Genomic DNA, 15,712 nt, shown 5'->3' on the forward strand with positions numbered 1-15,712 from the left:
GGTTTTTTTTTTTTGTTTGTTTTGTTTTGTTTTTTTAAATAGCTTAAAGTCTTCTTCATAATCAGGAATGCTGCCATCACCCTGACCTGGCAGTTTGGAACCACAAGGAGTTTGGTTCCCTGGGGAATTGATTCATGTGGATGATTTAATATATTTTTTCCTATTAATAGGAAAATAATCCTAAAAACAATATGACTCCAAAGTTATAAATATCTTCATTTATAACTGCCAACTTGTTCACATTGTAGTTGCACTCTTGATGGGCAAAGAGTCACTCCTGGAGCAGGAGAGCCCAGCGTTAATGAGCATAGGCGTTCCCATCCTATTGTCTGAGAGCACACTCTGTTCCTGCATCTCCCTGGAACTCAGTGTTTTCATTCGTGTTGCTATTATAGTGTACTTATTCTAAAAACAGTTAAGGTGGGTCATAGCAATCTATAAAGCACAATGCAAGTGAGGACTAGTTAAGAAAAAGGGAAGCAAGGCCTGGAACTAAAATGGAGCCAAGAATAAAGCTACTGTTAAAAATAGGCATATTGTTAAATCTCCGGGTATATCGTCCCCCTGCCAAACAATCTACTTTTTATATACTGTTGCTGAATATATGTTTTGGCAACTTTATTTAATTTTAATTGCATTTAAACTGTACTTTCTGTGATAGGGTCACAAATTTCATCCTGAGAGCTTTTTTAGCAGGGAAAAAGATGACTAACTACCCAATTAAATGTCTTTAGGATTAAAAATACACACTCAGGATAAATAAAACATTTTCTGATATTAAGACCAAAAGGTAATTTCTCCTAAGGGTTCTTAAAAGCAGGGAGCTATGTAATAGACTGAGTAATATACATAATGTGCTTTTTAATTTAATGAAATGGCCATATTTAATAGGGTTATTTCTTTTACTACTTAACATAGATCAAAGCCACCATTGTCATGCATTGCTGTGATCTCACTTAGGCATTTTTTTCTGCTTCTTGGTTTCTGAGGCATTCTGTTCTTCCCAGCATCTAAACTAGTGGTCCTCAGACTTAGCTATTCACTAGAATCATCTGGGGGCTTTTAAAAATGTAGGTACCTAAGCCCAATGCAGAGCAACTATATCAGAATCTTTTTGAGTAGCAGTATTTTTTAGAAAGCTCCATAGAAGAATCAAATGCAGTCAAGGTAATTGAGGACGACTGCTCAAAACATTGGAATGAGCCTAGGGCTTCACTGCCGGTTCCGGAGTCATTCCCTACCCAATTTTCCATCTCATAGCTCTAAATACTCCCTGTGTCACCCCTGTACTCTGATCCATGTAACCACCGTCCAGCTGACAACTCAACTTGAATGATCGGTAGCCCTTTCAAAATTACCATTTACAGGAGTTCCTGTGCGGCTCAGTGGGTTAAGAATCCAACATAGTGTCCATGAGGATGAGATTTGATCCTTGTGCTCGCTCAGTGAGTTAAGGATCTGGCGTTGCTGCAAGCTTCAGTGGTAGGTCACAGATATGGCTTGAATCTGGTGTTGCCCTGGCTGTGGTGTAGACCAGAAGCTGCAGCTCCAATTTGACCCCAGCCCAGGAACTTCCTTATGCTGCAGGTGAGGCCCTAAAAAGAAAAGAAAAAAATTACTATATACGAACCTTCACATTTAATTTTACTCCCCATAGACCTTCCCATCTTAGTAAATGGGACCTTCCCATCAGTTCACCCAGGTGTTCAGGCCATCTTTGATTGCTCTCTCTCACACCCCACATCTTATCCATTACCATTTTGTAAAACATACCTGTAATCTCACTGCCTTCAATAGTCAGATGCTGGTTCAGACTCCCATTATCTCTCACTATAAAATTTCCAAGCTGGTTTCTGGCATCGACCCTGTCCCTTCTCCCACGTGTATTCTAGTTTCTAAATGATGTGTCTCAATCATCCATGGCTTCCCATAACACTCAAAACAACCCAATTCCAGGATAAAATCCAGATCCCTTGCTATGATATACAAGATCTTATGTGACTGCACCTGGGCTGCATCTCCTCCTCATTTCCTATCATTCTTACCTTCATCACTGCCTTCCAGCCACACCTGCCTTTTGCTTTCCTAGAACGTGTCATACATACTTTTGTGTCAGGATCTTTGCCCTTGGTTTTCCTCCTTCTTGGAATGCTATCTTTTTTGAAGTTATTTATACAATCTGTTTCCTTACTTCCTTTGGGTTTCTGCTCAAATGTTACCTCCTCAGCTATTCCTGACCACCTTATCAAAATAGTACTCTCTGTTTACTTACTCTGTGCTCTGTTCTTCATAGCATTTATTTCTGTGTAACTTTCTATTACGTATGTATTTGCTCACTTATAATTTGTTGAATACATAATTCCATGATTTCAGTTGAATAGTTTTTTGTGAAAACCAGGGGTAGACTTTTTAACTATCTAGAGATACCAGTGGTCCAGATTCAGCCAGCCCTTCCTAACACTTTTTTCTCATAAAAGAACTTTCAGATTGATGTTTAAAAGGAGTAGGATTAAAGCGGTATTTGGCTAAACGTGAAGCTGTATTCCTTAGTTGGCATCCACCTGGGGACCCAAGGTGTTTGGAAGATAACCGAATGACAGATAAGCAGCCAATCAAACCAGCCAGGTTTTGACCAGATACCAGAATAAAGCTTGACCCATTTTAAACATGAATAGAAGGCTTATATCTGAATACTTTGTAACTGCATCTAAAGTTGTTTTTTTTTGTTTGTTTGTTTGTTTTGTGTGTATGTTTTCTTTTGCCATGCCTGGGGCCTGTGGAAGTTCCTGGGCCAGGCATCAAACGTGAGCCACAGCAGTGACCCAGGCTGCTGCAGTGACAATGCCAGATCTTTAACCCACTCTGCCACAAGGAAACTCTTCCTCACATTTTTTATGGAAAATAATTTATCAGTTGGAAAGGATAGGAAAAGCACAAGGCAATTGACATAGAAGCAAAACAAATTCCTACTTGCATCAAGAATCTGTCTCTAAGATCTTTAAGTGTCTCTGTGCTGCTCTCAGCTAGAGTAAAGAATGGTGCTCTGTGCCAACACTTATACCTCCTTTGAATGTGGAACTGTCACACTGTATCATAATTCTGATTCACAGATCTGTGTTCCATAGAAGAGTAGAGAACTGTGTATCTCCATTGCTTGGCGCAGTCCTGTGATTACTTCTTAATTATTGAATACATGAAAGTAGAGGATGGCGTGGAAATGTCTGACAAAAGTAAACTCCTGTTTAGGTAATTTTAACAAAAAATGATACTGTAAAGTGAATCATGTTTTGTTGTTTGTCCTAGCTTTTTGAAATGGCAAATATTAATTGCAACTCTGTTAGCTGCCAACAACTCTGCTACAATCTGCGATTTTGCATACATCACGGAGGTAATGATAGCCTAGAAAACTGCTCAGGTGGCTCCCAGTGCACAATTCTTGGACTGTGGACTTTTTATAGTAAGAAGCATCTCTTGCCTAGCAGCTAATTATTAACTTCTAACAGAAGTCTATGATTCTAGAAGATAGTTTCTAAGTCTTTCATTCTTGCTATATCTTACAAACATGAAGTAAAGTGCTGGGCACAGTGGAGTTGCTTAAGACTGCTTGTAAAACATTTTTATCTGGGTTTGCATGATAGAAAAATTAGGCCCTTGCCCAGGCTGTTACCATATGCACAATAAGAGGATAAAAGTGAGTGTGGGAAAAAGTCATCTGAGGGTCAGAGATATGCATCATTCTACAGAGTGGCTGCTGTAACTTGTTGGTACTGATTACCCTGGGGAAAAGGCTGAGGCACTAGAAAGGTTAGGTGCAGTAAGCGGCAGGATTCCTTGAAGAAAATAATGGGGCAGCAGAACTGAAAATAGGAGTGACAGGAATTTTCACAACGCCGAGTTAAAGAGGTTAAATAAGAGTATAGTTAGGGCAGCTAGCTCTTAGAACCAGGATTAGGTATCAAGAGACAAAGGCAGAAGAATCGGAGGCATTGCTTGAATACATTTGCTCTTAACTCCCTTGGTTCACCTCTCTTTTGCTATCATGCTCTAGCCTAATGAATAGCAGACTAAAAGCCTTTCCATGGTTCAGTAGTCAGAAACTGATCAGTCAAGTCTAAATATGACTTTGGTATATCCATGGGTATCCCTGGCCAAACTCACTTAGGAATAATAACAATCAGCTGGATATTATTATTGAAGGAGTGGAGTTCCCTATAAGATCTTTCCATGCTGATTGAACTTCATCTCAATAATTTTTTTCCTTTGGATTGAAACTCTACAGATTGTTAATTATATATGTATATAACCTACTGGATTATATGTATCTTGCAAAAAAGCAAGGGAGACATAGTCTTCAAGTAACTGGACAGAAGGTGGTACCATTACCCGAAATGAGAATGACTACTGCATCAAGCACAATGCATTCCCTCTCATTGTTCTTCCTATTCAAATATTTCCTAGTTTTCTCTTTTATTGTTCCATATTAACTTTAGGATAAAATTATATTCATCCAGAAAAAAGCAAAAATAATGTTTTTATTGGAGTTGTATTAAATGTGTAATGAATAGGGAGAATTGTCATCTTTATGATGTTGAGTCTTTCAACTCAAGAACATGTTGTATCCTTAAACATGACTAGTTCCTCAGTTTTACTTAAGTCTTTTGGTGTTGTTCTAGAGATTTTCTTTTACCATATAAATTTTACACATTTCTTGTCAAGTTTATTTCTGTGTATTTTTTGTATTGCTGTTATAATGGGATCTTTGCTTTCACTGTATCTTCTTACGTATTGTTGTATATGATAGTATTTATATCAACTTTAGAAATAAAATAGCCATCTACCATACCTGCAAACTGAATTTATTTGGGAATAGCCAGAGGAATTGCAGTTTTGAGAATGTAAGTTCTGGAGAACCATAGGCAAATCCAGAGAACAAAAGAGAGAAGCTTGCTTTTATGGAGAAAAGGGAGGTGTTGGTAAGGACTATTTGAAACAAACGTTTATTGGAGGAATTATTTTGTTCTTTTTTATGGCTGAGTAGTATTCCACTGTGTATATATACCACATCTTCCTGAGACAATCATCTCTTGATGGACATTTGGGTTGTTTCCATGTCTCAGCTATTGTGAATAGTGCTGCAATGAACATGCAGGTGCACCTATCTTTTTTAAGGAAATTTTTGTCCGGTTATATGCCCAAGAGTGGGATTACTGGGTCATATGGTGGTTCTATGTATAGTTTTCTAAGGTACCTCCATACAAGTGGGATGGATTGGGAGCTTGGAGTTGATAGATGCAAATTATTGCTTTAGGAATGGATTAGCAATGAGGTCCTGCTGTGTAGCACTGGGAATTATGTCTAGTCACTTATGATGCAGCATGATAATGTGAGAAAAAAGAATGTATACATGTATGTGTAACTGGGTCGCCATGCTGTACAGTAGAAAAAAAAATTGTATTGGGGGAATAACAATAAAAAATTAAAAAGTAAAGTTTATTGGAGGAAAGTAAAAGTTAAGGGTGGCAATGGCTTCTCATTGGCTGGGTTGTGACTAGGCAAGAAAAAATCTCCTGTCTTGGTGTAGTAGACTTCTTCCTGTTTGGGACCCCAAGGTAAGTTCTTCCCATGGGGCACGAAAGTGACAGATAGTGGTAATAGTGACAGCACCTTCTGTAGGCCTTCTCAACTCTATTTTTAGTTGAGATTCTCTTTATTAATTTTCGCATTTATTTCTATATATTCATTTTTACTTGACTAATTTATTAAATTTTCTCCTTGCTTAAAATATTCCAGTTTATAGGCTTATTTGTATAAACATTTTAACACTTACATTTATTAATCTTTTTCTAATTTCTTTTGTTTATGTTATTGTTCTTTAAAGGTGTAAGTTAAAGGATTGATTCACACATTTTTTATTTCTGTTTTATTTATATAATAATTTAGACCTGTGAATTTTCCTCTAAGCTTTGTTTTATTTATATTTTATAGGTTCTAATCTGTAGTACATTCATTATAAATGTTTCTAAATATTCTGTGGTATTGCTTTGTATTTCCTTTTTGACCCAAGTATTTTAAAAATGTTTCCGGTGGAAGCATTTCTTAATTTCTGATTTTGTTAATAACTATAACTTTATTGAGTTGTGATCAGAGAAAATACCTATAGTTTATCTGCCTACTTTTTGGTATAAATTAATATTTTCCTCTTTGCCAAAATCACAACATTAAAAAGTGCATTCATTGGGCACTTAAAAGGAAAATGTATTATCTACTATCAGAGTTTGATATATTGTAATCAGATATATGCTATTTATATCTTCTATGTCTTTGAGCTGTCATGAGTTGAAAAAGGTTAACTGAATTCAACAAATACAATATGTTTTGTGCTTGCTTAAGCAGCATGTATAATAAAATAAATACAGTATGTTTCTGTTTCTTTGTGTATCTCTTATTTCTGTTATGAATTATATTTCTTTTTATTTGTTATATATTTATCATTGTCTTCATTTAAATCACACTTTTGCATTAGAATATATACCTTTTTATCCTATAGGCCCACCTTTTATTTTCAACATTTCCAAAAAGCTTTATTTTAAATGTGTTTTATGTAAAGCATAGAACCAGATTTTGCTTTGTGAGCCAATTTGAAAATAATACATATTTTTTAAAAACTTAGGAAAACTTACTTTTATTATTATGATAAATATATACATTTTCTTTCTTTCTTTCTTTCTTTGTTTTTTGTCTTTTTTTTTTTTTTTTTGTCTTTTGTCTTTTTAGGGCCACACCAGCAGCATATGGAGGTTCCCAGGCTAGGGGTCCAATCAGAACTATAGCTGCTGGCCTACACCACAGATCACAGCAACGCCGGATCCTTAACCCAATGAATGAGGCCAGGGATTGAACCCTCAACCTCATGGTTACTAGTTGGGTTCATTAACCACTGAGCCACTATAGGAACTCCTATACATTTTCAAGTGTCATGTTATTTTCTGTTCTGTTTTTTGTTTTTATGGTTTTTATTTTCTTTCATATTTTTTCTCTTTTTTATGTATTTTTTGATATTTAGGAAGATATAGGAAATTAATAATTATAACTTTATATTCTAAGTTCTCTATCTCTTTATGTGATATTTATTGATATTCTATCAGAAGAAATGATGAAAGATTTCCTTTTTCTTCCGTGATTCATTTCTTTTGTCTCCTATCTGATATGTAACAATAAAATTTATCTTTGTAGTGTGTTTACCTTATACTTTTAAATATTCTTCTATTTCTATTATTTGATTAGTTAGCTTTAAGCGATATCCATTCATTACAGTCATTGAATATAGGGCAATCATCAAACTTTCTCATCTTTTTTCTTCCTATTCTGTTAGTTGCACCAATTCTACATAATCAGAGCCAATAACATTTACATGTTGTCTGTTACCCCAATCCTTTCATTTTAATTTTGTTGTTAAATATATTTAAAACTCTCCAATAGTCATTTTTCCATTTTCCTAAGGTATGTTTTGATTCTTAAAGTTTATCTTTTAGTAAATTCCTCAGGAAAAACTCATGGGGACAATAGTCCTTGAGTTCTTACAATTTTAAAATTGTTTGCAGAGTTTAATCTTGGAAGACAATTTGACTGGATGTGAAATCCTTGCTCCCAGTTACTTTACATGAGTCTCTTGTAGGTATTTCTGTGTGTATTTTGGAATGAATATAAAAATCTTAATATTTGCTTGATTGCTCATAGGATTTTTTTTTTTAATCCAGCAACTTTGACATGTGTCTCAGTGTTGAACATTATAGGTCATTTCGTATGGGTTAAAGTCTTTTTTTCCTCCAGTTTGTATGACTCTAATTTCTTATTTCTTAAATGTTTGGCATTTTATTTTGTCATAATGTTCAACTTCTCCATAACATTTTTCTGTTGAGTTTTTTATTTTGTTGGTTAATTCTTAAACTTTTTTTTTTCTTGTTTTTTTTTCCCCCCCTTGGGTCTTACTACTTTTTAAAGGTACCTTTTTATTTACTTAAATGTTTGCATATAATAAAATTTACTGTTTTTGGTGTACAGGTCCATGGATTTAGACAAATGCATATAGTCATGTAACTACCACTAAAATCAAACTTCCCCTGAGCTGATCCTAGTATAGTATCCTTTTATTAATGCTGAGTAAAATCTTTTTTTTTTTTTTTAATGTATCGTGGAATGAGTTGGATTTTCTTGGATCTGCTTTTTGAAGGATATTTCTGCTAGGATTTGGGGAGGACAGACATGCTGAGCAGCCTTCAGATTTTATCTTCCCCACGTTTACTGTTTAAATAGCTCCTCTGTGTGAGTTTCTGTGTTACCACCTGCTGCGAACTATGCTAGGTCCAAGAGGGCTTCTTCTGCTTTGACGCCTCCATTCTCTGCTGCAAATAAGATGTGTATTGCCTTTTGATGTGACCCCTTCACCTTGAGGAAGTGTATTTTTGTAGTCATTTTCAGAGATCTGTCACTGCTGGCCATGTTATTAGTCTCTGAACTTTTTTGTTGACTTTCTTCCTGTGTGGTAGCTGCTAATTCTGCTGCTCCTGGGCAACTTTTACATGTTTTTGGAGTCTGTGGAAACTATGTGTTCTAATTTTGGTTAAAATGTGGGTTGTTCAGTTTTTGTTATTGGCATTAACTGTATAGCATTTGCATGTTACCTGGGAGAAGAGAGAAGATGCTGTCTCCCCTAGCCCTGTCCTTACTAGAAATCCTGCCTACATCACTGCCTTTCTCTCATCTTCCTTGCTTGGCTTACACTTTAAGCATCAGAATCCCTCATATTGCTAACCTCTCTTATTCCTACATCAGTTTATTAAAGCAAGAAGTATGAATATATCCTGTTAGACCTTAGACCTCTTCATCATTTCCTAAACATATAATTTCAAATTTGGTCCCTTTTTTCCTGCTATTCTTTGGGCTTGGAAAATCCCCTTTTGTTCTTTTGAAAGTACTCTTGTTCATACTTTATGAGCCAAAAATGTGTATTGACTCCTTCAGGATCCATCTTAACACCTCCCCAAGGTGAAGCAGGATTAATCTCTCACTTGTCCTTCCACAGTACAGCATCCCAATTTTGGTGTACTTTTTGTTTGTTTATTTGTTTTAAGTATTTCTATATCTTATTATCAAGCCACTGAGTATCCTTTGCATCTATGTATTGGCTCATACATAAAGTACTTTCAAATCCTGGGTGTCCAAGACCCTACTCACAACTCTCCTATGATGGTCGGCACATACCCTCATTTGGTCTCATTTGACTTTCCACTGGTCAGTTGAAGGATACAATATTTTGAACTATCTAGATTTCCTCATCTGGCTTTTGCTTGCAAAGTGATTTGATAATTTCAAAGCAATTTTCCTATTCTTTGGATGTAACTGAAACTCCTCTAGAATGGGAGCATTCACAAATTTTCTAAAATCACAGTAATCATTAATGAAAGTTTTTCTGCATTTCAGGTGATGCCACTGTGACAATAGCTCACAGATATACCCCCAAAGAACAATTGAAGATCCATACTCTGCTGGCAGATGTGATCATAGTAGCTGCAGGTAAGTCTTTAGTGGCTGTTACTTGGTGAAATGCCATCAGCAGAGTACTTCCTGCCCCACTTGCTGACATGTCTAGAAGAACAGCTTCTTGGGAGAGTTAGGTATAGGTACAACTAGCTTCCATTCTGTCTCTTGTCAATCATCGTGTCGGTCCATTTTGCCTCCATTAGCATTTGTCACGTCATTGTGGAAAACCTAAATAGTCTTTGGAATGACAGATTCAACACAAGAATAAATGTAAACTTTGAAAATTACTTTGACAGATATGACTGGTTCTAAACATGGCAAAGTTTTGGGGAGACTTGTAGGAAATGGTGTTGAAAAGGTAGCCAGGGCTAGCTCACATAGGACCTTGTAGACCTTATAAGGATTTTCATATATGCCAAAGGAGGCTGTGAGCAGGTCTGGCTTATGTTTTTAAAATATTACTCACACTGTGCCAAAGAGGATTGACTTTAGAAGAGCAAGAGTAGAAACAGAACAGTTATTGAAATTTGTTTTATATTCAAACATAAAAAGTAATTCTACCTTCACTTGTGCATTTACTCTTGCCATGTAGTATTTCCACAGTGCAGACAACTATGACTCTTCTTGCTTTATCCAAGGCTTGAATGAGAGCATTTTTCATTTTATCCATTTCTAGACTTTACACTTAAAGTGCTGAATATGTACAAATTATGAAGGGAGAGTAAAAGTTCCAGAAGAAATTGACTTTGAGGAAAAGAATAATGATAGTTTAAATTAGTTTCAACTATGTCAGCTATGTTTAACTCACATTTTTATTGTAATATAGGCCCATATCTGAAACTCAGAATTTATATGTGATGATTCCAGGTGGAGTAATATGCCTCTTCATAGAGTAAAAATAGAAATATTCCCTTTTTAAGAAGTCACCAGTAAGCTGGTGCAGATAACAGTGTTTCCTGTTTTTCTGAGAAATTATATTCAGATAATATCAAATGCAAATTTCTAAACCGGGTTGATGTAAGTAAGAGGTTTAGAGAAGCAATAAAAATTTTCAGGCCACAGCTCAACATTAAGTGAAATACTGCTACAGCAATCGATTTATTCAAAGAAGACAAATATTATGTTGGCTTCTTTTTAGAAATACTTGGATTCACACACAAGTCTCGGGAGATGGTGAGTAGAGAGGAATATGAATGGTCATATTTGTTTATTTCTAACTTTAGTTAGAGTGAAATTTATATTACTTTAAAAGGTGCTACTTGACTCTAACGTTACCAACTTGTAAAGAGCGTTTTACAGTTGATTAATTTCCCACTTATTAATTACAGCATTGGATGCATATTCCCTTCCAGTGGGGCAAAATCCCTCAGTGCACATCCAGGCTCATGTTTTTCTTTTGACAAGAAATGACAAATCAGAAAGAAAAATCCTCTTTCAAGAACCACTGACATTTTCTGTTGTACCTAAACCAAATGTTATGTCACAAGTATTTAGGCTAACACTGTCATCCTCCTTGAGTTCCTCTTGTAAACACGTCATCTGCTCCTTTGTAAAGGCTTAAATGAGCACTGAGTACAAGATGCTAAAAATAAGACAGGAAAAGGAAAATAAAAGAAGAGAAGGGAAAGGAAAGGAAAGTCAAACCTATATAAAATGAACAGAAGAAGAGGCAGGAGTTAGTTGGGTCCAGGGTGTAGAGACAGCATGGCGGCTCTGCACAGCAGCCATCCATCCAGAGGATCCTCTTACCACCAGAGTGCGCCAGGCAGGCGTGCAGCTACTTCAGACACCTGCTGGCCATGCCATGCTAAACCTGACCTGGAAGACACTTTGCATGAAAGATGTCTTGCCCCTACCTTGTATTCTAGCTCTAATGCCTCTAGCTAGGTACAAAGGTATTCCGAAGGCTAGAAGACAGCCCAGCGAGTCTTCCTGAAAAAATAAACATTTGGATAATGGGAGATTTCAGAGAAGAAAATTGAGAATTTGTAACAAGTAAAAAGATTGCTACATTTCCATTTGCTCAATAATCACCTGGAGAGTTTCAGGATAAAATAGGTAGATATTGATAAATTATAGTGAAAGTATAGAAAAAGCATGAATTAATATAAGAAAGAAGCTCCATATAACCAGACAATAGGAATAAGATATAACTAAAATGACCACATTGTGCATTACATGTGAGAAATAAACAAATGCATTTGGCAGTGGGCATTAAAGAAGGAGGTAGTGATCTCATGGCAGAGGTAGCTGGAACAGGGAGGGCCGGATCTTTGTTGTAACTAAAATGTCAGCATATATGGAAGCAGTCCCACCTAGAAGTCAGAAAGAGTAGAAGGAAGAGCCGTGTGTGCTGAATCAGAAAGATCAATGATGTCTGAGAGATGACAGTACAGAATATAATGATAAAATCTCATTATGGGCTTTCAGGAGAAGGTAAAAGAGAAAATATGTGAAGATCCTGGAGCATGAATATAATTAGCCTATGTTAATGTTAATCTCCCCCCTCTAGTTTCTCAAATTCGCATAGTCCTATCCTTGTAAAATAAGCTATATATCACTTACTTGTTGAACATCTACCCACAAAATTCGAGATTTGGACTAATTTAGAAGCTCAAATCTGAAAATTGTATCCTCAAACTGAATTTGGATTTCCCATCGTGGCTCAGCCGAAATGAACCCTACTAGTATCCATGAGGATGAGGGTTCGATCCCTGGCCTAGCTCAGTGGTTTAAGGAGCCAGTGTTGCTGTGAGCTGTGGTGTAGGTCACAGACATGGCTTGGATCCAGTGTAGCTGTGGCTGTTGTGTAGGCTGGTGATTCAACTCCTTGCCTAGGATCTTCCATATGGCTGTGGGTGTGGCCCTGAAAAGGCAAAAAATAAAAATAAAAATAAAAAGAAATAGGAAGCTTCAAATTTTTCCTTATAGCTACCTCTGTGTTCACAGAGAGAATTAATTAGTTTCTAGAGCATTTTCCAGTACCATGGTTATAGCACTGAATACCTGTTTATCTTTTTTTTTGCTGCGGCTGTCTTCACTAGACTCTAACAGGGACAGGATTTCTTTCTTTTTTCTTTTTGCTTGGTAGCCAAGTGCTTAGAATAATATCTGACACATAGTGGGTACTCAATAAATGTGTGCTGTATTCATTTTGAGATTAAAATTGGAGCAAGTACTTCTTCAAATTGATACATACTTAACTAAGTTTTTATGAATGTAATTTATAAAGATGAAATTATTACTCTAGATATTGGTTGATTCATCTAGGGGTAGGTTATTTTTATTACTAATAGGTATTTCTACTTTGTCATTGTAAAGCTATAATAGAGGAAGATTTGGGAATTTCCCATTGTGGCTCAGCAGAAATGTACCCGACTAGTATTCATGAGGATGCAGGTTTGATCCCTGGCCCCACTCAGTGGGTTAAGGACCTGGCATTGAAGTGAGCTGTGGTGTAGGTCGCAGACATAGCTCAGATCTCCAGTTGCTGTGGCTGTGGCGTAGGCCAGCAGCTGCAGTTCCGATTGGACCCCTAGCCTGGAAACTTCCATATGCTGCCAATGTGGCCCTAAAAGGACAAAAAAAAAAAAAAAAAAAAAACAAAAAACAAAAAAAAAAAAAAAACAAGAGAAAGATTTTTTAATAAAGGAATAGTTCATATCAGAGTTACCTTGTGGTACAGCAGGTTAAGGATCTGTCATGTTGTCTCTGCAGAGGCTTAGGTTGCTGCTATGGCGTGGATTGGATCCCTGGCCCAGGAACTTCCACATGCTGTGGGTGTGGCCAAAATATATATAGTTCATATCCTTAGATGGATGAATGGACTGATTTTATCTGAAAGGTTAAGATTAAGAAAATATGAGCAGAGAGTTTCTGCTGTGGGTTAAGAATTCGACTGCAGTGGGTTAAAGGATTCAGCATTGCTGCGGCTGCAGTGTAGATCACAGCTGCATCTCGGATTCAGTCTCTGGCCCTGAAGATTTCATATGCCATGAGTGCCACTATTTAAAAAAAAAAAAAAAGTATGAGCAGGATGAAGAAAGTAAAGAGACTGTTATAGATATCCAAAATATAGTAAGAATTGAAACAGCTGAATGGAAGGAAGTGGTTTAGGGGAAGTCTAAATTGGCTTTGTATAAGGCTGAATGATAAAGCAGGGAAGCTAGCCAGAATAGGGCACCCATTCTAAGAGTGCAGTAGAAGACCTTCGGCTTGCATGGATCTCATGCTTCCAAGAAACTGGGGGCTATCTTAAGTTTGTGAAAGTTCTGGAAATCTTGATTATCCAGGTTGGATAGGCAACTTTTTTGGCCAGACACTGTCCCAAGGTCCCTCCACCCATCTGAGTAAACGCTGGAATTAGCTTCCTTCAGAAGACAGGCTGCTGAGTCAGTGCCACCTGCACATTAACCTCTGGATGCAGAAGGTCATAGCTGGTGAAAGCTGGTGTTTTGTCCACTAAGCTGTCCTTGCCAGCATGATGAGTGAACCTTCACAGCTGTGACTGAAGCGTCTCTATTGCATCACTTTTAATGACAGACACTGTAATGTAAAACAGGATAAATAGCCAATTCAGTCGAGTAATTTGGAATATTCATACTTACTTGTCATAAAATGTAAGGTGACCAACCAGCTTTCTTACACTGTTTCTCCCATCGTGTTTTCAAGTTTTAGATACACTCCCATTACACATCATCCTAGGTTCAGAGTTTTCCCTCTGGTAGGTTTCTTCCTCCTTGGAGCCAGGTTAGTCATTTTCGGGATGCCCCGACACTGAGAAGGTCCATGGGTGGGACATGGAGATGCTCTGTACCCGCTGCAGTTTGTGAAGTTGGGAGTGGAAATTGCTCACTTCCAGCCCTGGGTGCTTCCCAAGTGGATGCCAGAATATTTCATGGTTTCACTAAACCTATTGTTCTTCCCACATCCTGTTTTTCATTTTTCATCGTGTTCCCTTCGGCCTTTCCTTCTCTACTTAGAATTCCTTCAAGCCTTCCTCAGTTTGTCATTTATCTAAATTTTGTTGATGATTTCCAATGGTATAGAGTAGGCTAAAAGAATAGGCCTTGTTAGAGTAAGAAATCCAGAATTTAATTCCCAATTCTCCCACACTGATTGTGTAACCTTGTCAAGTCATCCCATCTCTTGGAGCTTCAATTTCTTCAGTGTGAATAATATAACCTCTAACAGGATGTGGAGAAACGGGAACCCTCCTACACTGTTGGTGGAAATGTAGTTGGTACAGGCACTTAGGAAAATAGTATGGAGGTTCCTCAAAGACCTAAAAATAGAGTTGCCATATGATCCAGCAATCCCATTTCTGGGCATATATCCAGACAAAACTATAATTCAAAAATATAGTGCACCTCCTAGGTTCATAGCAGCACTCTTTACAATGGCAAGACATGGAAACAACCTAAGTGTCCATCCACAGATGAGTGGATAAAGAATATGTGGTACATATATACAATGGGATATTAATTTAGCCTTAAAAAAGAATGAAATAATGCCGTTTACTGCAACATGAATGCAACTAGAGATTGTCATACTAAGTGAAGTAAGTCAGAAGAGAAAAACAAATACTGTATGATATCACTTGTACATGGAATCTGAAATATGACACAAATGAACCAATTTAAGAAACAGTTACAGATTCACAGACATGGAGAACAAATTCATGGTTGCCAGGGGGAGGGTACTGGGAGAGGGATGGAGTAGGAGGTTGGGAATAGCAGATGTAAGCTATTATACATGGAGGGGATAAACATCAAGGCCTTACTATATAGCACAGGAAACTATATTCACTGTCCTATGATAAACCATAATGGAAAAGAACATCTAAAAAAAGTATCACTGAATCACTTTGTTGCACAGGAGAAATGAATACAACATTGTAGATCAACTATACTTCAATTAAAACATAAAACATAATAAAAATCTTTAATTCTTCAATCATAAAAAAATAACCCCTAACAATAGATTAAGCCAGCCAGTGTATGTAGAAAACAGCACAGTGCCTCATATATTGCAGATACTCAATAAATGTTACATGCTAATTTTTATATACTAGTCTTTCTTAGGTCATTACATGTGAATATATGAACAATAATTTAGGAATACTCAATTGATTATTAACTAAATCAATGTACATTTTGGTTACTCTTGAGAC

At 36.7% G+C, this 15,712-nt stretch overlaps 1 protein-coding gene across 1 annotated transcript in view; it reads left to right on the forward strand.

Annotated features, from left to right (window-relative positions):
• The window catches only part of MTHFD2L (methylenetetrahydrofolate dehydrogenase (NADP+ dependent) 2-like), a 108,656-nt gene that overhangs the window by 34,850 nt on the left and 58,094 nt on the right, over positions 1-15,712 (forward strand). The window contains 1 exon segment of the mRNA XM_021101430.1: positions 9,481-9,573. Within this exon segment, the coding sequence (XP_020957089.1) occupies positions 9,481-9,573 (93 nt within the window).

This window comes from Sus scrofa, chromosome 8 (genome assembly GCF_000003025.6).
Source record: "Sus scrofa isolate TJ Tabasco breed Duroc chromosome 8, Sscrofa11.1, whole genome shotgun sequence".
NCBI classification, from domain to species: Eukaryota; Metazoa; Chordata; class Mammalia; order Artiodactyla; family Suidae; genus Sus; species Sus scrofa.